This window comes from Salvelinus fontinalis, chromosome 11, assembly GCF_029448725.1.
Source record: "Salvelinus fontinalis isolate EN_2023a chromosome 11, ASM2944872v1, whole genome shotgun sequence".
NCBI classification, from domain to species: domain Eukaryota; kingdom Metazoa; phylum Chordata; class Actinopteri; order Salmoniformes; family Salmonidae; genus Salvelinus; species Salvelinus fontinalis.
This window is the reverse complement of record NC_074675.1, coordinates 7801171-7827866: the sequence shown is the minus strand read 5'-3', so window position 1 is coordinate 7827866 and position 26696 is coordinate 7801171. Positions and strand designations below refer to the sequence as shown.

General features: G+C 45.9%; 1 protein-coding gene across 1 annotated transcript; it reads left to right on the top strand.

Moving 5' to 3' along the window:
• Positions 1–8619: 8619 nt before the first annotated feature.
• prl2 (prolactin 2) lies at positions 8620–25856 on the top strand. The gene is made up of 5 exons (XM_055937071.1): positions 8620–8644; positions 11492–11676; positions 18947–19054; positions 21550–21729; positions 24939–25856. Exons 1-5 carry the CDS (start codon positions 8620–8622, stop codon positions 25137–25139), a joined length of 699 nt encoding a protein of 232 aa, XP_055793046.1. The 3' UTR covers positions 25140–25856.
• The last annotated feature ends 840 nt before the right edge of the window (positions 25857–26696 follow it).

Sequence of the window (26696 nt, the reverse complement as noted above, 5' to 3'; positions counted from 1 at the left end):
ATACAGAACACTGCAGAACACTGCAGAACACTACAACACACTGTCACACACTACAGCACAATACAGAACACTGCAGAACACTGCAGAACACTACAGCACACTACAGAACACTACAGAACACCACATAACACTGCAGAACACTACAGAACACTACAGAACACTACAGAACACTACAGCACACTACAGAACACTACAGAACACTACAGAACACTACAGAAACCTACAGAACACTGCAGAACACTGCAGAACACTGCAGAACACTACAGCACAATACAGCACACTGCAGAACACTACAGAACACTGTCACACACTACAGAACACTACAGAACACTGGAGCACACTACAGAACACTACAGCACACTGCAGAACACTACAGCACACTACAGAACACTACACAACACTACAGCACACTGCAGAACACTGCAGCACACTACAGAACACTACAGAACACTGCAGAACACTACAGCACACTACAGAACACTACACAACACTAAAGCACACTGCAGAACACTATAGAACACTACAGAACACTACAGAACACTACAGCACACTACAGAACACTACACAACACTACAGCACACTACAGCACACTACAGAACACTACAGAACACTACAGAACACTACAGCACACTGCAGAACACTACAGCACACTACAGCACACTACAGCACAATACAGAACACTGCAGAACACTACAGAACACTACAGAACACTACAGAACACTACAGCACACTACAGAACACTGCAGAACACTACAGAACACTACAGCACACTACAGAACACTACAGCACACTACAGCACAATACAGAACACTACAGAACACTACAGAACAATACAGAACACTACAGCACACTACACAACACTACAGAACACTACAGCACACTACAAAACACTACAGAACACTGGAGCACACTACAGAACACTACAGCACACTGCAGAACACTACAGCACACTACAGAACACTACACAACACTACAGCACACTGCAGAACACTGCAGCACACTACAGAACACTACAGAACACTGCAGAACACTACAGCACACTACAGAACACTACACAACACTACAGCACACTGCAGAACACTATAGAACACTACAGAACACTACAGAACACTACAGCACACTACAGAACACTACAGAACACTACAGAACACTGCAGAACACTACAGCACACTACAGAACACTACACAACACTACAGCACACTACAGCACACTACAGAACACTACAGAACACTACAGAACACTACAACACACTGCAGAACACTACAGCACACTACAGCACACTACAGCACAATACAGAACACTGCAGAACACTACAGAACACTACAGAACACTACAGAACACTACAGCACACTACAGAACACTGCAGAACACTACAGAACACTACAGCACACTACAGAACACTACAGCACACTACAGCACAATACAAAACACTACAGAACACTACAGAACACTACAGAACACTACAGCACACTACACAACACTACAGAACACTACAGCACACTACAAAACACTACAGAACACTACAGAACACTACAGCCCAATACAGAACACTGCAGAACACTACAGCACAATACAGAACACTGCAGAACACTGCAGAACACTGCAGAACACTACAGCACACTGTCACACACTACAGCACAATACAGAACACTGCAGAACACTGCAGAACACTACAGCACACTACAGAACACTACAGAACACCACAGAACACTGCAGAACACTACAGAACACTACAGAACACTACAGAACACTACAGCACACTACAGAACACTACAGAACACTACAGAACAATTCAGAACACTACAGAACACTGCAGAACACTGCAGAACGCTACAGCACAATACAGCACACTGCAGAACACTACAGAACACTGTCACACACTACAGAACACTACAGAACACTGCAGCACACTACAGAACACTATAGAACACTACAGCACACTACAGAACACTACAGAACACTACAGCACACTACAGAACACTACAGAACACTGTCACACACTACAGAACACTACAGAACACTACAGCACACTACAGAACACTACAGAACACTGTCACACACTACAGAACACTACAGAACACTGTCACACACTACAGAACACTACAGAACAGTACAGAACACTACAGAACACTACAGCACACTACAGAACACTACAGAACACTACAGAACACTACAGAACACTACAGCACACTACAGAACACTACAGAACACTACAGCACACTACAGCACACTACAGAACACTACAGAACACTACAGAACACTACAGAACACTACAGCACAATACAGCACACTGCAGAACACTACAGAACACTGTCACACACTACAGAACACTACAGAACACTACAGCACACTACAGAACACTACAGAACACTGTCACACACTACAGAACACTACAGAACACTACAGCACACTACAGAACACTGTCACACACTACAGAACACTACAGAACACTGTCACACACTACAGAACACTACAGAACAGTACAGAACACTACAGAACAGTACAGAACACTACAGAACACTACAGCACACTACAGCACACTACAGAACACTACAGAACACTACAGAACACTACAGAACACTACAGCACACTACAGCACACTACAGAACACTACAGAACACTACAGCACACTACAGAACACTACAGAACACTACAGAACACTACAGAACACTGTCACACACTACAGAACACTACAGAACACTACAGCAAACTACAGAACACTACAGAACACTACAGAACACTGCAGCACACTACAGAACACTACAGAACACTACAGCACACTACAGAACACTACAGAACACTACAGAACACTACAGCACACTACAGAACACTACAGAACACTGTCACACACTACAGAACACTACAGAACACTACAGAACACTACAGAACACTACAGCACACTACAGAACACTGCAGCACACTACAGAACAATACAGAACACTACAGCACACTACAGAACACTACAGAACACTACAGAACACTACAGAACACTACAGAAAACTACAGAACACTACAGAACACTACAGCACACTACAGAACACTGTCACACACTACAGAACACTACAGCACACTACAGAACACTACAGAACACTACAGAACACTACAGAACACTACAGAACACTACAGCACACTACAGAACACTGTCACACACTACAGAACACTACAGCACACTACAGAACACTACAGAACACTACAGAACACTACAGAACAGTGTCACACACTACAGAACACTACAGAACACTACAGCACACTACAGAACACTACAGCACACTACAGAACACTACAGAACACTACAGAACACTACAGAACACTACAGCACAATACAGCACACTGCAGAACACTACAGAACACTGTCACACACTACAGAACACTACAGAACATTGTCACACACTACAGAACACTACAGAACACTACAGCACACTACAGAACACTACAGAACACTACAGCACACTACAGAACACTACAGCACACTACAGAACACTACAGAACACTACAGAACACTGCAGAACACTACAGAACACTACAGCACACTACAGCACACGATAGAACACTACAGAACACTACAGAACACTGCAGAACACTACAAAACACTACAGCACACTACAGAACACTACAGCACACGATAGAACACTACAGAACACTACAGAACACTACAGCACACGATAGAACACTACAGAACACTACAGAACACTGCAGAACACTACAGAACACTACAGCACACTACAGAACACTACAGCACACTACAGAACACTGCAGAACACTACAGAACACTACAGAACACTACAGAACACTACAGCACACTACAGCACAATACAGAACACTACAGAACACTACAGAACAATACAGAACACTACAGCACACTACACAACACTACAGAACACTACAGCACACTACAAAACACTACAGAACACTGGAGCACACTACAGAACACTACAGCACACTGCAGAACACTACAGCACACTACAGAACACTACACAACACTACAGCACACTGCAGAACACTGCAGCACACTACAGAACACTACAGAACACTGCAGAACACTACAGCACACTACAGAACACTACACAACACTACAGCACACTGCAGAACACTATAGAACACTACAGAACACTACAGAACACTACAGCACACTACAGAACACTACAGAACACTACAGAACACTGCAGAACACTACAGCACACTACAGAACACTACACAACACTACAGCACACTACAGCACACTACAGAACACTACAGAACACTACAGAACACTACAACACACTGCAGAACACTACAGCACACTACAGCACACTACAGCACAATACAGAACACTGCAGAACACTACAGAACACTACAGAACACTACAGAACACTACAGCACACTACAGAACACTGCAGAACACTACAGAACACTACAGCACACTACAGAACACTACAGCACACTACAGCACAATACAAAACACTACAGAACACTACAGAACACTACAGAACACTACAGCACACTACACAACACTACAGAACACTACAGCACACTACAAAACACTACAGAACACTACAGAACACTACAGCCCAATACAGAACACTGCAGAACACTACAGCACAATACAGAACACTGCAGAACACTGCAGAACACTGCAGAACACTACAGCACACTGTCACACACTACAGCACAATACAGAACACTGCAGAACACTGCAGAACACTACAGCACACTACAGAACACTACAGAACACCACAGAACACTGCAGAACACTACAGAACACTACAGAACACTACAGAACACTACAGCACACTACAGAACACTACAGAACACTACAGAACAATTCAGAACACTACAGAACACTGCAGAACACTGCAGAACGCTACAGCACAATACAGCACACTGCAGAACACTACAGAACACTGTCACACACTACAGAACACTACAGAACACTGCAGCACACTACAGAACACTATAGAACACTACAGCACACTACAGAACACTACAGAACACTACAGCACACTACAGAACACTACAGAACACTGTCACACACTACAGAACACTACAGAACACTACAGCACACTACAGAACACTACAGAACACTGTCACACACTACAGAACACTACAGAACACTGTCACACACTACAGAACACTACAGAACAGTACAGAACACTACAGAACACTACAGCACACTACAGAACACTACAGAACACTACAGAACACTACAGAACACTACAGCACACTACAGAACACTACAGAACACTACAGCACACTACAGCACACTACAGAACACTACAGAACACTACAGAACACTACAGAACACTACAGCACAATACAGCACACTGCAGAACACTACAGAACACTGTCACACACTACAGAACACTACAGAACACTACAGCACACTACAGAACACTACAGAACACTGTCACACACTACAGAACACTACAGAACACTACAGCACACTACAGAACACTGTCACACACTACAGAACACTACAGAACACTGTCACACACTACAGAACACTACAGAACAGTACAGAACACTACAGAACAGTACAGAACACTACAGAACACTACAGCACACTACAGCACACTACAGAACACTACAGAACACTACAGAACACTACAGAACACTACAGCACACTACAGCACACTACAGAACACTACAGAACACTACAGAACACTACAGCACACTACAGAACACTACAGAACACTACAGAACACTACAGAACACTGTCACACACTACAGAACACTACAGAACACTACAGCAAACTACAGAACACTACAGAACACTACAGAACACTGCAGCACACTACAGAACACTACAGAACACTACAGCACACTACAGAACACTACAGAACACTACAGAACACTACAGCACACTACAGAACACTACAGAACACTGTCACACACTACAGAACACTACAGAACACTACAGAACACTACAGAACACTACAGCACACTACAGAACACTGCAGCACACTACAGAACAATACAGAACACTACAGCACACTACAGAACACTACAGAACACTACAGAACACTACAGAACACTACAGAAAACTACAGAACACTACAGAACATTACAGCACACTACAGAACACTGTCACACACTACAGAACACTACAGCACACTACAGAACACTACAGAACACTACAGAACACTACAGAACACTACAGAACACTACAGCACACTACAGAACACTGTCACACACTACAGAACACTACAGCACACTACAGAACACTACAGAACACTACAGAACACTACAGAACAGTGTCACACACTACAGAACACTACAGAACACTACAGCACACTACAGAACACTACAGCACACTACAGAACACTACAGAACACTACAGAACACTACAGAACACTACAGCACAATACAGCACACTGCAGAACACTACAGAACACTGTCACACACTACAGAACACTACAGAACATTGTCACACACTACAGAACACTACAGAACACTACAGCACACTACAGAACACTACAGAACACTACAGCACACTACAGAACACTACAGCACACTACAGAACACTACAGAACACTACAGAACACTGCAGAACACTACAGAACACTACAGCACACTACAGCACACGATAGAACACTACAGAACACTACAGAACACTGCAGAACACTACAAAACACTACAGCACACTACAGAACACTACAGCACACGATAGAACACTACAGAACACTACAGAACACTACAGCACACGATAGAACACTACAGAACACTACAGAACACTGCAGAACACTACAGAACACTACAGCACACTACAGAACACTACAGCACACTACAGAACACTGCAGAACACTACAGAACACTACAGAACACTACAGAACACTACAGCACACTACAGAACACTACAGAACACTGTCACACACTACAGCACACTACAGAACACTACAGAACACTACAGAACACTGCAGAACAATACAGCACACCACAGAACACTACAGAACACCACAGCACACTACAGAACACTACAGCACACTACAGAACACTGCAGAACAATACAGCACACTACAGAACACTACAGAACACTGCAGAACACTACAGAACACTACAGCACACTACAGAACACTACAGCATACTACAGAACACTACAGCACACTACAGAACACTACAGAACACTGCAGTACACTGCAGAACACTACAGAACACTACAGGACACTACAGAACACTACAGCACACTACAGAACACTACAGAACACTACAGAACACTACAGAACACTACAGAACACTGCAGAACACTACAGCACACTACAGAACACTACAGAACACTGCAGAACACTACAGAACACTACAGAACACTACAGAACACTACAGATCACTACAGCACACTACAGAACACTACAGCACACTACAGAATACTACAGAATACTACAGAACACTACAGAACACTACATAACACTTCAGCACACTACAGAACACTGTCACACACTACAGAACACTACAGAACACTACAGAACAAGTCAGCACACTATAGAACACTACAGAACACTACAGAATACTACAGGACACTACAGAACACTACATAACACTTCAGCACACTACAGAACACTACAGAACACTACAGAACAAGTCAGCACACTATAGAACACTACAGAACACTACAGAACACTACAGAACACTACAGAACACTACAGCACACTACAGCACACCACAGAACACTACAGAACACTGCAGAACACTACAGAACACTACAGAACACTACAGCACACTACAGAACACTGCAGAACAAGGACAGAGATAATATTGAAAACGATGAACAACAAGATTTGCTTTCACTTACTGATCAGTACATTGATCATGTCAATCAGGGATGTCAAAATCATTCCACGGAGGGCCGAGTGTCTGCAGGTTTTTGGTTTCAATTAAGACATAGACTCCCAGCTGAGGGGAGTTCCTTACTTATTAGTGACCTTCATTTATTAATCAATTACAAGGGAGGAGTGAGAACCTGCAGCCACACGGCCCTCCGTGGAATGCGTTTAACAAGTGGATGAAGTCCTCACCATGTGAGAAACATGGGAGCTGGTCAGAGTGAATGGCTGGACCATACTACTGTACACTCTTAGAAAAAAGGGTTCCAAAAGGGTTCTTTGGCTGTCCCCATAGGAGAGCCCTCTTTGGTTCCAGGTAGAACCCTTTTGGGTTCCATGTAGAACCCTCTGTAGAAAGGTTTTCTACATGGAACCCAAAAGGGTCTACCTGGAACCAGAAAGGGTTCTTCAAAGGGTTCTCCTATGGGGACAGCCGCATAACCCTTTAAGGTTCTAGATAGAACATGTTTTTCTGAGCATAGCCTATAGACTAAACTAGCCTAGTGAATGACAGTGAAACTGGTGAAGGGGCTTGGGGGTGAGCTGAATGAGCATCTTCCCCCTGTATCCGTCCTGATTTGTCACGGACGCTTTGGGCTGTAAAGCCGACTTCCATCATGATCTGATGAAAAAAAAAGAAAGAGAAAATTGACGGCGAATGAAAACTCACGCAAACCTCTGTCTCTCTCTCCTCCCCTCCTAAATGATTGTGGTCATCACATGATGACAGAGAGAGAGACCCTTTCCTTAATACTCCTGGTCCCTTTAAATAGCTGAGTACCACTGTGCATCCTCCAGCTTCAAGACTACCACCAAGCAACACAGAATGTCCAGGAACAACATCAAACAAGGTAGCTACCTCTAAGAACAAGCCAGGGCAGTGCATGCAGAGAGCAGAGAGCAGAGAGCAGAGAGCAGAGAGCAGAGACCAGAGAGCAGAGAGCAGAGAGCAGAGAGCAGAGAGCAGAGAGCAGAGAGCAGAGAGCAGAGAGCAGAGAGCAGAGAGCAGAGAGCAGAGACCAGAGACCAGGGACCAGAGAGCAAAGAGCAGAGACCAGAGACCAGGGACCAGGGACCAGAGAGCAGAGAGCAGAGAGCAGAGAGCAGAGAGCAGAGAGCAGAGAGCAGAGACCAGAGACCAGAGACCAGGGACCAGAGAGCAGAGAGCAGAGAGCAGAGAGCAGAGAGCAGGGACCAGAGAGCAGAGAGCAGAGAGCAGAGAGCAGAGAGCAGAGACCAGAGACCAGGGACCAGAGAGCAGAGAGCAGAGAGCAGAGAGCAGAGAGCAGAGAGCAGAGAGCAGAGAGCAGAGAGCAGAGAGCAGAGAGCAGAGAGCAGAGAGCAGAGACCAGAGACCAGGGACCAGAGAGCAGAGAGCAGAGAGCAGAGAGCAGAGAGCAGGGACCAGGGACCAGGGACCAGAGAGCAGAGAGCAGAGAGCAGAGAGCAGAGAGCAGAGAGCAGAGAGCAGGGACCAGGGACCAGGGACCAGGGACCAGGGACCAGGGACCAGGGAGCCTCTGCCGGTGGAATTAGATCCTCTCCTCTGTTTACCACCTCTTCTTCCCTTTCTCTTTTCCTCTTCCTCCCTCAACCAGTCAGTCACTATCCAGTGTCAGTGTTGTCTCTCTTCATCCTCTTCTCCTTCTATCCCTCTGTCAGTGTCAGTGTTGTCTCTCTTCTTCTTCTATCTCTCTGTCAGTGTCAGTGTTGTCTCTCTTCTCCTTCTATCTCTCTGTCAGTGTCAGTGTTGTCTCTCTTCTCCTTCTATCTCTCTGTCAGTGTCAGTGTTGTCTCTCTTCTTCTATCTCTCTGTCAGTGTCAGTGTTGTCTCTCTTCTCCTTCTATCTCTCTGTCAGTGTCAGTGTTGTCTCTCTTCTCCTTCTATCTCTCTGTCAGTGTCAGTGTTGTCTCTCTTCTCCTTCTATCTCTCTGTCAGTGTCAGTGGTGTCTCTCTTCTCCTTCTATCTCTCTGTCAGTGTCAGTGTTGTCTCTCTTCTCCTTCTATCTCTCTGTCAGTGTCAGTGTTGTCTCTCTTCTCCTTCTATCTCTCTGTCAGTGTCAGTGTTGTCTCTCTTCTCCTTCTATCTCTCTGTCAGTGTCAGTGTTGTCTCTCTTCTCTTTCTATCTCTCTGTCAGTGTCAGTGTTGTCTCTTCTCCTTCTATCTCTCTGTCAGTGTCAGTGTTGTCTCTCTTCTCCTTCTATCTCTCTGTCAGTGTCAGTGTTGTCTCTCTTCATCCTCTTCTCCTTCTATCCCTCTGTCAGTGTCAGTGTTGTCTCTCTTCTCCTTCTATCCCTCTGTCAGTGTCAGTGTTGTCTCTCTTCTCCTTCTATCCCTCTGTCAGTGTCAGTGTTGTCTCTTCTCCTTCTATCTCTCTGTCAGTGTCAGTGTTGTCTCTCTTCATCCTCTTCTCCTTCTATCTCTCTGTCAGTGTCAGTGTTGTCTCTTCTCCTTCTATCTCTCTGTCAGTGTCAGTGTTGTCTCTCTTCTCCTTCTATCCCTCTGTCAGTGTCAGTGTTGTCTCTCTTCTCCTTCTATCTCTCTGTCAGTGTCAGTGTTGTCTCTTCTCCTTCTATCTCTCTGTCAGTGTCAGTGTTGTCTCTCTTCTCCTTCTATCTCTCTGTCAGTGTCAGTGTTGTCTCTCTTCTCCTTCTATCCCTCTGTCAGTGTCAGTGTTGTCTCTTCTCCTTCTATCCCTCTGTCAGTGTCAGTGTTGTCTCTCTTCTCCTTCTATCCCTCTGTCAGTGTCAGTGTTGTCTCTTCTCCTTCTATCTCTCTGTCAGTGTCAGTGTTGTCTCTCTTCTCCTTCTATCCCTCTGTCAGTGTCAGTGTTGTCTCTTCTCCTTCTATCCCTCTGTCAGTGTCAGTGTTGTCTCTCTTCTCCTTCTATCCCTCTGTCAGTGTCAGTGTTGTCTCTCTTCATCCTCTTCTCTAGGCTGGTGAGACAGGTTCCAAAGCTCTCCCTCTATACTGACCTTTCCTCCTTTTCATTGCTCTTCTCATTGTCCCCCTCTCCCTCCTGCCCTCATCCCTTCTCCCTCTATCTTTCCACCAGTTTGAGTGCTGCATCTGCCTTGTGAGACAGGATCCCATCCTCACCTCTCTCTGTTCCTCTTCTCACTCTCTCTCTGCCAGCTGCTCCTGACATGCTAGCTGGTGAGATAGGATCCCATCCTCACCTCTCTCTGTTCCTCTTCTCACTCTCTCTCTGCCAGCTGCTCCTGACATGCTGGCTGGTGAGATAGGATCCCATCCTCACCTCTCTCTGTTCCTCTTCTCACTCTCTCTCTCTGCCAGTGTCAGTGCTGCTCCTGGCTGGTGAGACAGGATCCCATCCTCACCTCTCTCTGTTCCTCTTCTCACTCTCTCTCTGCCAGTGTCAGTGCTGCTCCTGGCTGGTGAGACAGGATCCCATCCTCACCTCTCTCTGTTCCTCTTCTCACTCTCTCTCTGCCAGTGTCAGTGCTGCTCCTGGCTGGTGAGATAGGATCCCATCCTCACCTCTCTCTGTTCCTCTTCTCACTCTCTCTCTGCCAGTGTCAGTGCTGCTCCTGGCTGGTGAGACAGGATCCTGTCCTCTTCCTCTATTGCCCTCCTCTCTCTCAACTCCTTCAAACTCCTCTCTATTTCTCTAGTCCCTCTGTCACTCTCCTCTCCTCTTCTCATCATCTTCATCCTTCTCCCTCTCTCTTCCAGCGTGGGCTCTTCTCCTGGTGTTGGTGTGTGTGGAGCTGTGTGGCAGTGGCAGGGCGAGCGCGGCGTCGATCTGTGTCCACGGCCAGGCGGGGTGCCACTTCCTCTCCCTGGCAGACCTCTTTGACCGGGTCATCCAGCACAGTGCCAGGATGCACAGCATCTCCAGCGACCTGCACTCTGAATTCGTAAGTCCCCTTACCTTTCTCTAGTATGCACCAAGGATACCTCTCTCTTTCTCTAGTATGCACCAAGGATACCTCTCTCTTTCTCTAGTATGCACCAAGGATACCTCTCTCTTTCTCTCCCTATCCCTCTCTGTATGTCTCTGTCACTAATGACACAGTCCTAGTCTCTTTCTCTCCCTCTCTGTATGTCTGTCACTAATGACACAGTCCTAGTCTCTTTCTCTCCCTCTCTGTATGTCTGTCACTAATGACACAGTCCTAGTCTCTTTCTCTCTATGTCTGTCACTAATAACACAGTCCTAGTCTCTTTCTCTCTCTCTCTCTATGTCTGTCACTAATGACACAGTCCTAGTCTCTTTCTCTCTATGTCTGTCACTAATAACACAGTCCTAGTCTCTTTCTCTCTCTCTCTCTATGTCTGTCACTAATGACACAGTCCTAGTCTCTTTCTCTCTATGTCTGTCACTAATAACACAGTCCTAGTCTCTTTCTCTCTCTCTCTCTATGTCTGTCACTAATGACACAGTCCTAGTCTCTTTCTCTCTATGTCTGTCACTAATGACACAGTCCTAGTCTCTTTCTCTCTATGTCTGTCACTAATGACACAGTCCTAGTCTCTTTCTCTCTATGTCTGTCACTAATGACACAGTCCTAGTCTCTTTCTCTCTCTCTCTGTATGTCTGTCACTAATGACACAGTCCTAGTCTCTTTCTCTCTCTCTCTGTATGTCTGTCACTAATGACACAGTCCTAGTCTCTTTCTCTCTATGTCTGTCACTAATAACACAGTCCTAGTCTCTTTCTCTCTCTCTCTCTATGTCTGTCACTAATGACACAGTCCTAGTCTCTTTCTCTCTGTATGTCTGTCACTAATGACACAGCCCTAGTCTCTTTCTCTCTCTCTCTGTATGTCTGTCACTAATGACACAGTCCTAGTCTCTTTCTCTCTCTCTCTGTATGTCTGTCACTAATGACACAGTCCTAGTCTCTTTCTCTCTCTCTCTGTATGTCTGTCACTAATGACACAGTCCTAGTCTCTTTCTCTCTATGTCTGTCACTAATAACACAGTCCTAGTCTCTTTCTATCCCTCTCTCTATGTCTGTCACTAATGACACAGTCCTAGTCTCTTTCTCTCTCTCTCTGTATGTCTGTCACTAATGACACAGTCCTAGTCTCTTTCTCTCTCTCTCTGTATGTCTGTCACTAATGACACAGTCCTAGTCTCTTTCTATCCCTCTCTGTATGTCTGTCACTAATGACACAGTCCTAGTCTCTTTCTATCCCTCTCTGTATGTCTGTCACTAATGACACAGTCCTAGTCTCTTTCTCTCTATGTCTGTCACTAATGACACAGTCCTAGTCTCTTTCTCTCCCTCTCTGTATGTCTGTCACTAATGACACAGTCCTAGTCTCTTTCTATCCCTCTCTGTATGTCTGTCACTAATGACACAGTCCTAGTCTCTTTCTCTCTATGTCTGTCACTAATGACACAGTCCTAGTCTCTTTCTCTCCCTCTCTCTATGTCTGTCACTAATGACACAGTCCTAGTCTCTTTCTCTCTGTATGTCTCTGTCACTAATGACAAGGTCCTAGTCTCTTTCTCTCTCTCTCTGTATGTCTGTCACTAATGACACAGTCCTAGTCTCTTTCTCTCCCTCTCTGTATGTCTGTCACTAATGACACAGTCCTAGTCTCTTTCTCTCTCTCTCTGTATGTCTGTCACTAATGACACAGTCCTAGTCTCTTTCTCTCTGTATGTCTCTGTCACTAATGACACAGTCCTAGTCTCTTTCTCTCTGTATGTCTCTGTCACTAATGACACAGTCCTAGTCTCTTTCTCTCTATGTCTGTCACTAATAACACAGTCCTAGTCTCTTTCTCTCTCTCTCTCTATGTCTGTCACTAATGACACAGTCCTAGTCTCTTTCTCTCTATGTCTGTCACTAATGACACAGTCCTAGTCTCTTTCTCTCTCTCTCTGTATGTCTGTCACTAATGACACAGTCCTAGTCTCTTTCTCTCTCTCTCTCTATGTCTGTCACTAATGACACAGTCCTAGTCTCTTTCTCTCTATGTCTGTCACTAATGACACAGTCCTAGTCTCTTTCTCTCTCTCTCTCTATGTCTGTCACTAATAACACAGTCCTAGTCTCTTTCTCTCTCTCTCTCTATGTCTGTCACTAATGACACAGTCCTAGTCTCTTTCTCTCTATGTCTGTCACTAATGACACAGTCCTAGTCTCTCTCTCTCTATGTCTGTCACTAATGACACAGTCCTAGTCTCTTTCTATCCCTCTCTGTATGTCTGTCACTAATGACACAGTCCTAGTCTCTTTCTATCCCTCTCTGTATGTCTGTCACTAATGACACAGTCCTAGTCTCTTTCTATCCCTCTCTGTATGTCTGTCACTAATGACACAGTCCTAGTCTCTTTCTCTCTCTGTATGTTTCTCTGTCACTAATGACAAGGTCCTAGTCTCTTTCTCTGTATGTCTGTCACTAATGACACAGTCCTAGTTTCTTTCTCTCTCTCTGTGTGTGTCTGTCACTAATGTCAGAACCCACTATAACACCGTGGGGTTGTTGATGTGCCATATTGGTTTGGGATAATCAGATGTATAAAACAGGATGTTAAGATGGAGATCCTGACGTTAAGAACAACAGGTCATGTAGCATATCATCAAATCAAATCAAAGTTTATTTGTCACGTGCGCCGAATACAGCAGGTGTAGTAGACCTTACAGAAATGCTTACTTACAGGCTCTAACCAACAGTGAAAAAAAGGTATTAGGTGAACAATAGGTAAGTAAAGAAATAAAAACAACAGTAAAAAGACAGTGAAACAGTAGCGAGACTATATACAGTAGCGAGGCTATATACAGTAGCGAGGCTATATACAGTAGCGAGGCTATATACAGTAGCGAGGCTATATACAGTAGCGAGGCTATATACAGTAGCGAGGCTACATACAGTAGCGAGGCTATATACAGTAGCGAGGCTATATACAGTAGAGAGGCTATATACAGTAGCGAGGCTACATACAGTAGCGAGGCTATATACAGTAGCGAGGCTACATACAGTAGTGAGGCTATATACAGTAGCGAGGCTACATACAGTAGCGAGGCTACATACAGTAGCGAGGCTATATACAGTAGTGGGGCTATATACAGTAGCGAGGCTACATACAGTAGCGAGGCTACATACAGTAGCGAGGCTATATACAGTAGCGAGGCTACATACAGTAGCGAGGCTATATACAGTAGCGAGGCTACATACAGTAGTGGGGCTATATACAGTAGCGAGGCTACATACAGTAGCGAGGCTACATACAGTAGCGAGGCTATATACAGTAGCGAGGCTACATACAGTAGTGAGGCTATATACAGTAGCGAGGCTACATACAGTAGCAAGGCTATATACAGTAGCGAGGCTACATACAGTAGTGAGATCCTGGATGGTAGGCAGCTTAGCCCCAGTGATGTACTGGGCCGTACGCACTACCCTCTATAGTGCCCTGCTGTCGGAGGCGAGCAATTGCCATACCAGGCAGTGATGCATCCAGTCAGGATGCTCTCGATGATGCAGCTGTAGAACCTTTTGAGGATCTCAGAACCCATGCCAAATCTTTTTCGTTTCCTGAGGGGGAATAGGCTTTGTCTTGCCCTCTTCACGACTGTCTTGGTGTGTTTGGACCATTCTAGTTTGTTGGTGATGTGGACACCAAGAACTTGAAGCTCTCAACCTGCTCCACTACAGCCCCATCGATGAAAATGGGGGCGTACTCGGTCCTCCATTTCCTGTAGTCCACAATCATCTCCTTAGTCTTGTTTACGTTGAGGGATAGGTTGTTATTCTGGCACCACCCGGCCAGGTCTCTGACCTCCTCCCTATAGGCTATCTCGTTGTTGTCGATGATCAGCCCTACCACTGTTGTGTCGTCTGCAAACTTAATGATGGTGTTGGAGTCGTGCCTGGCCATGCAGTCGTGGGTGAACAGGGAGTACAGGAGGGGACTGAGCACGCACCACTGAGGGGCTCCAGTGTTGAGGATCAGCGTGGCAGATGTGTTGCTACCTACCCTCACCACCTGGGGGCGGCCCGTCAGGAAGTCCAGGATCCAGTTGCAAATGGAGGTGTTTAGTCCCAGGATCCTTAGCTTAGTGATGAGCTTTGAGGGTACTATGGTGTTGAACGCTAAGTTGTAGTCAATGAATAGCATTCTCACATAAGTGTTCCTTTTGTCCAGGTGGGAAAGGGCAGTGGAATGCAATAGAGACTGCATCATCTGTGGATCTGTTGGTGCGCTATGGAAATTGGAGTGGATCTAGGGTTTCTGGGATAATGGTGTTGATGTGAGCTTTTACCAGCCTTTGAAAGCACTTCATGGCTACAGACGTGAGTGCTACGGGTCTGACCCCATTTAGGCAGGTTGCCTTTGTGTTCTTGGGCACAGGGACTATGGTGGTCTGCTTGAAACATGTTGGTATTACAGACTCAATCAGGGACATGTTGAAAATGTCAGTGAAGACACCTGCCAGTTGGTCGGCACATGCCCGGAGCACACGTCCTGGTAATCCGTCTGGCCCCGCAGCCGTGTGAATGTTGACCTGTTTAAAGGTCTTATTCACGTCGGCTACGAAGAGCGTGATCACACAGTCGTCCGGAACAGCTGATACTCTCATGCATGCCTCAGTGTTGCTTGCCTCGAAGCAAGCATAGAAGTGATTTAGCTCGTCTGGTAGGCTCGTGTCACAGGGCAGCTCGCGGCTGTGCTTCCCTTTGTAGTCTGTAATAGTTTGCAAGCCCTGCCACATAAGACGAGCGTCGGAGCCGGTGTAGTATGATTCAATCTTAGCCCTGTATTGACGCTTTGCCTGTTTGATGGTTCGTCGCAGGGCATAGCAGGATTTCTTGTAAGCTTCCGGGTTAGAGTCCCGCACCTTGAAAGCGGCAGCTCTGCCCTTTAGCTCAGTGCGAATGTTGCCTGAAATCCATGGCTTCTGGTTGGGGTATGTACGTACAGTCACTGTGGGGATGACGTCCTCGATGCACTTATTGATAAAGCCAGTGACTGATGTGGTGTACTCCTCAATGCCATCGGAAGAATCCCGGAACATGTTCCAGTCTGTGATAGCAAAACAGTCCGGTAGTTTAGCATCTGCTTCATCTGAACACTTTTTATAGACCGAGTCACTGGTGCTTCCTGCTTTAATGTTTGCTTGTAAGCAGGAATCAGGAGGATAGAGTTGTGGTCGGGTTTACCAAATGGAGGGTGAGGGAGTCCTTGGTACGCGTCTCTGTGTGTGGAGCACAGGTGATTTTTTCCCCCTCTGGTTGCACATTTAACATGTTGATAGAAATTTGGTAGAACTGATTTAAGTTTCCGGCCACTAAGAGCGCCGCCTCTGGGTGAGGGGTTTCCTGTTTGCTTATTTCCTTATATAGCTGACGGAGTGCGGTCTTAGTGCCATTATCTGTCTGTGGAGGTAAATAAACAGCCATGAAAGTATAGCTGAAAACTCTCTAGGCAATTTATCACAATATACTTCAGGCGAGCAAAATCTAGAGACTTCCTCAGATTTCATGCACCAGCTGTTGTTTACAAATATGCACAGACCGCCCCCCCCCCCCCGTCCCCCCCCCCCCCCGTATTACTGTGTGCTGTTCTATCTTGCCAGTACAGCGTATATCCCGCTAGCTGAATATCCATGTCGTTATTCAGCCACGATTCCGTGAAACATAGAATATTACAGTTTTTGATGTTACGTTGGTAGGATATTCGTGATCGTACCTCGTCTAATTTATTGTCCAATGATTGCACGTTGGCAAGTAATATTGACGGTAACGGCAGCTTTCCTACTCGCCTTCTGCGGGTCCCCACGAGGCATCTCGCTCTGTGTCCCCTGTACCTGCGTTTCTTCCTCTTGCATATAACGGGGATGTTGGCCCTGTTGGGTGTTGGGAGAATGTCCGGTGCATCTTGCTTGTTGTAGAAAAATCCATGTCTAATCCGAGGTGAGTGATCGCTGTCCTGATATCCAGAAGCTCTTTTTTTGCAGTAAGATACGGTTGCAGACACATTATGTACAAAATAAGTAACAAATAACGCGAAAAAAAACACATAATAGCACAATTGGTTGGGCGCCCGTAAAACTTCTGCCATTTATTCCGGCGCCATTTTTACTGGTTTCAATTTAGTAGGGTAACCAATATGTCATTTTGGCATTTGGGTGAACTATCACTTTAAACATGCAATGTCTAATGTGATAGTTCACCCAAATGCCAAAATAACATATTGGTTACCCTGTAAGCAGACTATTGCCAAGGTAAGACAGCAGTCTATTGTCAAGGTAAGGCAGCAGACTATTGCCAAGGTAAGACAGCAGTCTATTGCCAAGGTAAGACAGCAGTCTATTGTCAAGGTAAGACAGCAGTCTATTGTCAAGGTAAGACAGCAGTCTATTGCCAAGGTAAGACAGCAGTATATTGCCAAGGTAAGACAGCAGTCTATTGTCAAGGTAAGACAGCAGTCTATTGCCAAGGTAAGACAGCAGTCTATTGCCAAGGTAAGACAGCAGTCTATTGTCAAGGTAAGACAGCAGTCTATTGTCAAGGTAAGACAGCAGTCTATTGCCAAGGTAAGACAGCAGTCTATTGCCAAGGTAAGACAGCAGTATATTGCCAAGGTAAGACAGCAGTCTATTGTCAATGTAAGACAGCAGTCTATTGCCAAGGTAAGACAGCAGTCTATTGTCAAGGTAAGACAGCAGTCTATTGTCAAGGTAAGGCAGCAGTCTATTGTCAAGGTAAGGCAGCAGTCTATTGTCAAGGTAAGACAGCAGTCTATTGCCAAGGTAAGACAGCAGTCTATTGTCAAGGTAAGGCAGCAGTCTATTGTCAAGGTAAGACAGCAGTCTATTGTCAAGGTAAGACAGCAGTCTATTGTCAAGGTAAGACAGCAGTCTATTGCCAAGGTAAGACAGCAGTCTATTGTCAAGGTAAGACAGCAGTCTATTGACAAGGTAAGACAGCAGTCTATTGTCAAGGTAAGACAGCAGTCTATTGACAAGGTAAGACAGCAGTCTATTGTAATTTTATCATTTGGGTGAACTATCCCTTTCAAGGTTCTACAAGCTTTTTGTTTCTTTGCTTTCGAAGGCTTTGCTCTTCAGAGATGCAGCTCCTTTGACTCTCTGACCTTTTGCTTTCTACCTACGTCTTCCCTGTCAACTCAATTCCTCTTTCTCTCCTTTCTTCTTCCCTCCTTCAGGAGCAATATGTTCTGCCAAGCAGAAATCATATTGGCAGGATAAACCGCCACTGCCATACAGCCACCATACTAACCCCTAATGGCAAAGAGAACGCGCAGAGACTGGCTGTGAGTCTTACAACTCTGTTTAATCAACTAATGTTTACCATAGTACTACCCCTCTCTGCTTCCTGTAGTAGCCTAGTCTGTTCCCTGATGTTACTACCCCTCTCTGCTTCCTGTAGTAACCTAGTCTGTTCCCTGATGGTACTACCCCTCTCTGCTTCCTGTAGTAACCTAGTCTGTTCCCTGATGGTACTACCCCTCTCTGCTTCCTGTAGTAACCTAGTCTGTTCCCTGATGGTACTACCCCTCTCTGCTTCCTGTAGTAACCTAGTCTGTTCCCTGATGGTACTACCCCTCTCTGCTTCCTGTAGTAACCTAGTCTGTTCCCTGATGTTACTACCCCTCTCTGCTTCCTGTAGTAACCTAGTCTGTTCCCTGATGGTACTACCCCTCTCTGCTACCTGTAGTAACCTAGTCTGTTCCCTGATGGTACTACCCCTCTCTGCTTCCTGTAGTAACCTAGTCTGTTCCCTGATGGTACTACCCCTCTCTGCTACCTGTAGTAACCTAGTCTGTTCCCTGATGGTACTACCCCTCTCTGCTTCCTGTAGTAACCTAGTCTGTTCCCTGATGGTACTACCCCTCTCTGCTTCCTGTAGTAACCTAGTCTGTTCCCTGATAGTACTACCCCTCTCTGCTTCCTGTAGTAACCTAGTCTGTTCCCTGATAGTACTACCCCTCTCTGCTTCCTGTAGTAACCTAGTCTGTTCCCTGATGGTACTACCCCTCTCTGCTTCCTGTAGTAACCTAGTCTGTTCCCTGATGGTACTACCCCTCTCTGCTTCCTGTAGTAACCTAGTCTGTTCCCTGATGGTACTACCCCTCTCTGCTACCTGTAGTAACCTAGTCTGTTCCCTGATGGTACTACCCCTCTCTGCTTCCTGTAGTAACCTAGTCTGTTCCCTGATGGTACTACCCCTCTCTGCTTCCTGTAGTAACCTAGTCTGTTCCCTGATGGTACTACCCCTCTCTGCTTCCTATAGTAACCTAGTCTGTTCCCTGATGGTACTACCCCTCTCTGCTTCCTATAATAACCTAGTCTGTTCCCTGATGGTACTACCCCTCTCTGCTTCCTGTAGTAACCTAGTCTGTTCCCTGATGGTACTACCCCTCTCTGCTACCTGTAGTAACCTAGTCTGTTCCCTGATGGTACTACCCCTCTCTGCTTCCTGTAGTAACCTAGTCTGTTCCCTGATGGTACTACCCCTCTCTGCTTCCTGTAGTAACCTAGTCTGTTCCCTGATGGTACTACCCCTCTCTGCTTCCTGTAGTAACCTAGTCTGTTCCCTGATGGTACTACCCCTCTCTGCTTCCTGTAGTAACCTAGTCTGTTCCCTGATGGTACTACCCCTCTCTGCTTCCTGTAGTAACCTAGTCTGTTCCCTGATGGTACTACCCCTCTCTGCTTCCTGTAGTAACCTAGTCTGTTCCCTGATGTTACTACCCCTCTCTGCTTCCTGTAGTAACCTAGTCTGTTCCCTGATGGTACTACCCCTCTCTGCTTCCTGTAGTAACCTAGTCTGTTCCCTGATGGTACTACCCCTCTCTGCTTCCTGTAGTAACCTAGTCTGTTCCCTGATGGTACTACCCCTCTCTGCTTCCTGTAGTAACCTAGTCTGTTCCCTGATGGTACTACCCCTCTCTGCTTCCTGTAGTAACCTAGTCTGTTCCCTGATGGTACTACCCCTCTCTGCTTCCTGTAGTACCCATGTCTGTCTCCAGATGGTACTACCCCTCTCTGCTACCTGTAGTAACCTAGTCTGTTCCCTGATGGTACTACCCCTCTCTGCTTCCTGTAGTAACCTAGTCTGTTCCCTGATGGTACTACCCCTCTCTGCTTCCTGTAGTAACCTAGTCTGTTCCCTGATGGTACTACCCCTCTCTGCTTCCTGTAGTAACCTAGTCTGTTCCCTGATAGTACTACCCCTCTCTGCTTCCTGTAGTAACCTAGTCTGTTCCCTGATGGTACTACCCCTCTCTGCTTCCTGTAGTAACCTAGTCTGTTCCCTGATGGTACTACCCCTCTCTGCTACCTGTAGTAACCTAGTCTGTTCCCTGATGGTACTACCCCTCTCTGCTTCCTGTAGTAACCTAGTCTGTTCCCTGATGGTACTACCCCTCTCTGCTTCCTGTAGTAACCTAGTCTGTTCCCTGATGGTACTACCCCTCTCTGTTACCTGTAGTAACCTAGTCTGTTCCCTGATGGTACTACCTCTCTCTGCTTCCTGTAGTAACCTAGTCTGTTCCCTGATGGTACTACCCCTCTCTGCTACCTGTAGTAACCTAGTCTGTTCCCTGATGGTACTACCCCTCTCTGCTTCCTGTAGTAACCTAGTCTGTTCCCTGATGTTACTACCCCTCTCTGCTTCCTGTAGTACCCATGTCTGTCTCCATATGTAGACTGCTGCTATGTCTTTGCTTGTGTCTGTCTTCTCTCTTTCAACACTCAATTACCAACTCTACAAAAACATACAATTCTACTCTCTCTCTCTCCTCAGAGAGAGGAGTTAACAGAGGTGATTCTGAAGCTGTTGGTAGCATGGAAGGATCCTCTGTGGCAGTTCCACCAGAACATAGTTCACCAGGATGACTTCAACAACTTCAGCTCCAACAAAGCACTGGAGATGAGCTACATGGTGCACGAGCTCCGCAAGGGAGTCGAGAAGGTGGCTGATAGGGTAAGAGGAAGACGGGGGGAGAAGGTGGCTGATAGGGTAAGAGGAAGGTGGGGGGAGAAGGTGGCTGATAGGTTAAGAGGAAGGTGGGAGGAGAAGGTGGTTGATAGGGTAAGAGGAAGACGGGGGGAGAAGGTGGCTGATAGGGTAAGAGGAAGACGGGGGGAGAAGGTGGCTGATAGGGTAAGAGGAAGGTGGGGGGAGAAGGTGGCTGATAGGGTAAGAGGAAGGTGGGAGGAGAAGGTGGTTGATAGGGTAAGAGGAAGACGGGGGGAGAAGGTGGCTGATAGGGTAAGAGGAAGGTGGGGGGAGAAGGTGGCTGATAGGCTAAGAGGAAGACGGGGGGAGAAGGTGGCTGATAGGCTAAGAGGAAGACGGGGGGAGAAGGTGGCTGATAGGGTAAGAGGAAGGTGGGAGGAGAAGGTGGCTGATAGGCTAAGAGGAAGACGGGGGGAGAAGGTGGCTGATAGGGTAAGAGGAAGACGGGGGGAGAAGGTGGTTGATAGGGTAGAGGAAGACAGGGGAGAAGGTGGCTGATAGGCTAAGAGGAAGACGGGGGGAGAAGGTGGCTGATAGGGTAAGAGGAAGGTGGGAGGAGAAGGTGGCTGATAGGGTAAGAGGAAGGTGGGAGGAGAAGGTGGCTGATAGGGTAAGAGGAAGACGGGGGGAGAAGGTGGCTGATAGGCTAAGAGGAAGACGGGGGGAGAAGGTGGCTGATAGGGTAAGAGGAAGGTGGGAGGAGAAGGTGGCTGATAGGCTAAGAGGAAGACGGGGGAGAAGGTGGCTGATAGGCTAAGAGGAAGACGGGGGGAGAAGGTGGCTGATAGGGTAAGAGGAAGGTGGGAGGAGAAGGTGGCTGATAGGGTAAGAGGAAGACGGGGGGAGAAGGTGGCTGATAGGGTAAGAGGAAGACGGGGGGAGAAGGTGGCTGATAGGGTAAGAGGAAGACGGGGGGAGAAGGTGGCTGATAGGGTAAGAGGAAGGTGGGAGGAGAAGGTGGCTGATAGGGTAAGAGGAAGACGGGGGGAGAAGGTGGCTGATAGGGTAAGAGGAAGGTGGGAGGAGAAGGTGGCTGATAGGGTAAGAGGAAGACGGGGGGAGAAGGTGGCTGATAGGGTAAGAGGAAGACGGGGGGAGAAGGTGGCTGATAGGGTAAGCGAAAGATGGAGGGAGAAGGTGGCTGATAGGGTAAGAGGAAGACGGGGGGAGAAGGTGGCTGATAGGGTAAGAGGAAGGTGGGAGGAGAAGGTGGCTGATAGGGTAAGAGGAAGGTGGGAGGAGAAGGTGGCTGATAGGGTAAGAGGAAGACGGGGGGAGAAGGTGGCTGATAGGGTAAGAGGAAGGTGGGAGGAGAAGGTGGCTGATAGGGTAAGAGGAAGGTGGGAGGAGAAGGTGGCTGATAGGGTAAGAGGAAGACAGGGGAGAAGGTAGCTGATAGGTTAAGAGGAAGACAGGGGAGAAGGTGGCTGATAGGCTAAGAGGAAGATGAGTGAAGGTGGCTGATAGGTTAAGAGGAAGACAGGGGAGAAGGTGGCTGATAGGCTAAGAGGAAGATGAGTGAAGGTGGCTGATAGGGTAAGAGGAAGACAGGGGAGAAGGTGGCTGATAGGTTAAGAAGAAAACAGGGGAGAAGGTGGCTGATAGGTTAAGAGGAAGACAGGGGAGAAGGTGGCTGATAGGTTAAGAGGAAGACAGGGGAGAAGATGGCTGATAGGCTAAGAGGAAGATGAGTGAAGGTGGCTGATAGGTTAAGCGAAAGATGGAGGGAGAAGGTGGCTGATAGGGAAAGAGGAAGGTGGGGGGAGAAGGTGGCTGATAGGGTAAGAGGAAGGTGGGGGGAGAAGGTGGCTGATAGGGTATGGGACGGTTGAACTAGCATAGTCTAATGCGATTAGCATGAGGTTGTAAGTATCAAGAAAATTTCACAGGACATAGACATAGACAGATATTGGCAGAAAGCTTAAATTCTTGTTAATCTAACTGCATTGTCCAATTTACAGTAGCTATTACACTGAAAGAATACCATGCTATTGTTTGAGGAGAGTGCACAGTTATGAACTTGAAAAGTTAATAATAAACCAATTAAGCACATTTGTGCAGTCTAAATACAAAATTTTGAACCGAAATGCAATGGTTCATTGGATCAGTCTAAAACTTTGCACAAACACTGCTTCCATCTAGTGGACAACATCTAAATAGTGCCTGGACTGGAAAAATACATTATGGCATTTCTCTTGCATTTCAAAGATCATGTTTTTTTCTTTGTACTATCTTTTACCAGGTCTAATGTGTTATATTCTCCTACATTCATTTCAGATTTCCACAAACTTCAAAGTGTTTCCTTTCAAATGGTATCAAGAAAATGAATGTCCTTGCATCAGGTCTTGAGCTACCAGCAGTATGTCATTTTAGGCGAAAATTGAAAAAAAGGAGCAGATCCTTCTACATAAACATTTCTGCTTGACTGCAGCTCAATTCTAGAAAATAATCATCACTTGAATCCATCATTACTATTTGTTGTTAAGATGATTATGTTGAATATTGCATATGGCTTTCTGTTAGAGTTATAATGTGAAATGTCTCACAGATGATGAAGTGTGTATGTCACTAAATGAATCACAGAGATGTGGGGGAGAAAGACAGAGAGAGAGAGAGAAAGAGAGAGAGAGAGAGAGGGAGAGAGAGAGAGAGAGAGAGAGAGAGAGAGAGAGAGAGAGAGAGAGAGAGAGAGAGAGAGAGAGAGAGAGAGAGAGAGAGAGAGAGAGAGAGAGAGAGAGAGAGAGAGAGAGAGAGAGAGAGAGAGAGAGAGAAAGCAAATAAGGCAGAGTTAGCCTTGAGCATACATACTATAGTGACAGTGAGTGAGTGTGAGAGAGAATGAAATAAAGATATAGATAGTGGGAGAGAGAGAAAGCAAATTAAAGCAAATAAGACAGAGTTAGCCTTGAGCATACTATAGTGAAAAGAGAGTCCTATAGCAGCTTGATCCCTAGTGACATTGTGTGGACTGATGTTGACACCATCACTGAGTCAGTGACGAATGCAGATGCCAACCAGGATGTCACTAGACAATCCTCACTCTGCTACTGGGTTGGCATGGGATAGCTCACAAGAGAAGGCACACACACACACACACACCTCATTTTGCAATATGTACAGAAAGTGAAATTCCTTGTCTCTGACAATCCACTGTCTGTGTCCCTCCCTCTCAGATGCAGAACCTGGGGATGATCAGTAACTCCCTGAGTGGCCTGTCCTCCCCTGAGGCCTTGGACCCCTCGTCAGACACCAGCGGAGAGTCCCAGGCCATGAGCGACCACGACCTCCTCTACTGCTTTAGACGGGACTCCAACAAGGTCCAGAACTACCTGAAGATCCTCAAGTGCAGGATCGTACCTGAGAACGGATGCTGAGATGTTAAGACAAGACAAGAGGTGTGACTTTCACAAGCTACCGTGTCAATCAAGGAAATGAAGGACACATCATGAATAGACATGATGATAAGACCGAGAGAAGAGACTGGGACTGTGGCACTTTCCTCCTCCTGACAAGTCCAACAATAACTTCCACCAGCGACAACGTCTTCTATGTACTGTATTTATGTCATGTCACAGAGAAATATAGTACAGATGTAAGATCTTAATCTGATCACCCTGTTGCAGGAGAATTTTCCTGCAATGCAGTCAATTTTAAACATGTAGTGTATTTGAGGTTTCAAAAAGGCTTCTGAAGTTCATAATTTCCACTTAAAAAATTTGATTTTCCCTTACGAAAAATGTGTCAACCCCTACAAAAACTATCATTAATTATAATCCACGTAGTAATTCACATTTCCTTTTGCTGCAGGATTATTTTCCTGCTGTAGAAAACTGTCTCAAAAGAAAATCCTATACCTGTATGTCACTTATCTTGATGATGAAAACTTGAATTTTCTCTCAGAGTTTGGGGGGCAGAGCCACTGGAGTAGAATATCATAAATACTGTCATGACCATATCACCTTTAGGTTTAGAGTACATGCATGTTTCATATAATGAATCCATTTCATGTTTTAAATTGACATTTTCAAGAGGGAGAAGGGATGTAACTCAGAAAGAAATTGATGGAAATTAACAAATATGTTGTTTATTTTTTATTTCTAAGACCAACTAGACATGAAATGTTCTTTAAAATAAATAAATCGTGACAAAATCTGAACTCAGAACTCTATTGTGATTGATTGTGTGTGTGTGTGTGTGTGTGTGTGTGTGTGTGTGTGTGTGTGTGTGTGTGTGTGTGTGTGTGTGTGTGTGTGTGTGTGTGTGTGTGCGTGCGTGCGTGCGTGCGTGCGTGCGTGCGTGCGTGCACTTTCCTCCTCCTGACAAGTCCAACAATAACTTCCACCAGCGACAACGTCTTCTATGTACTGTATTTATGTCATGTCACAGAGAAATATAGTACAGATGTAAGATCTTAATCTGATCACCCTCTTGCAGGAAATGTAGTGTATTTGAGGGTACTGGAGGACTGGAGTTGAGAACCACTGGCCAAAGGTATTTGCAAAGTGTCATGGATGCAGGCTTTTACTCCAGCCGATGCTGCAACAACCTCAGTCTAACTAATGAAATGTTGATTGAAGACTATGATTGGTTAAATAGTTGAATCAGATGTACTAATGCGTTGTCTCTGTGGATCAGATTGAACACCCCCTGGCAGAGGCAAAAAACGGATTAAAGGACAACTTCACTTTTTTGAAACAATCTGTATTTTGGATGGCATGTTACAGTATTGTCCAGACACTTTTTCACTTTGAGAAATGTATCTAAACAGCGCTAGACATCCTCATGCTTGTTCTGCAGGAGGGGCACAGAGAAAACATGAACAACGGCTACAAAAACACCCAAATCCTTGTAGTGATGCAGGCCTTTATGTTGTACACATGACATTGTGTCATTACAAACTTTATCTGCAACGTTATGTTCCATTCTGTTGA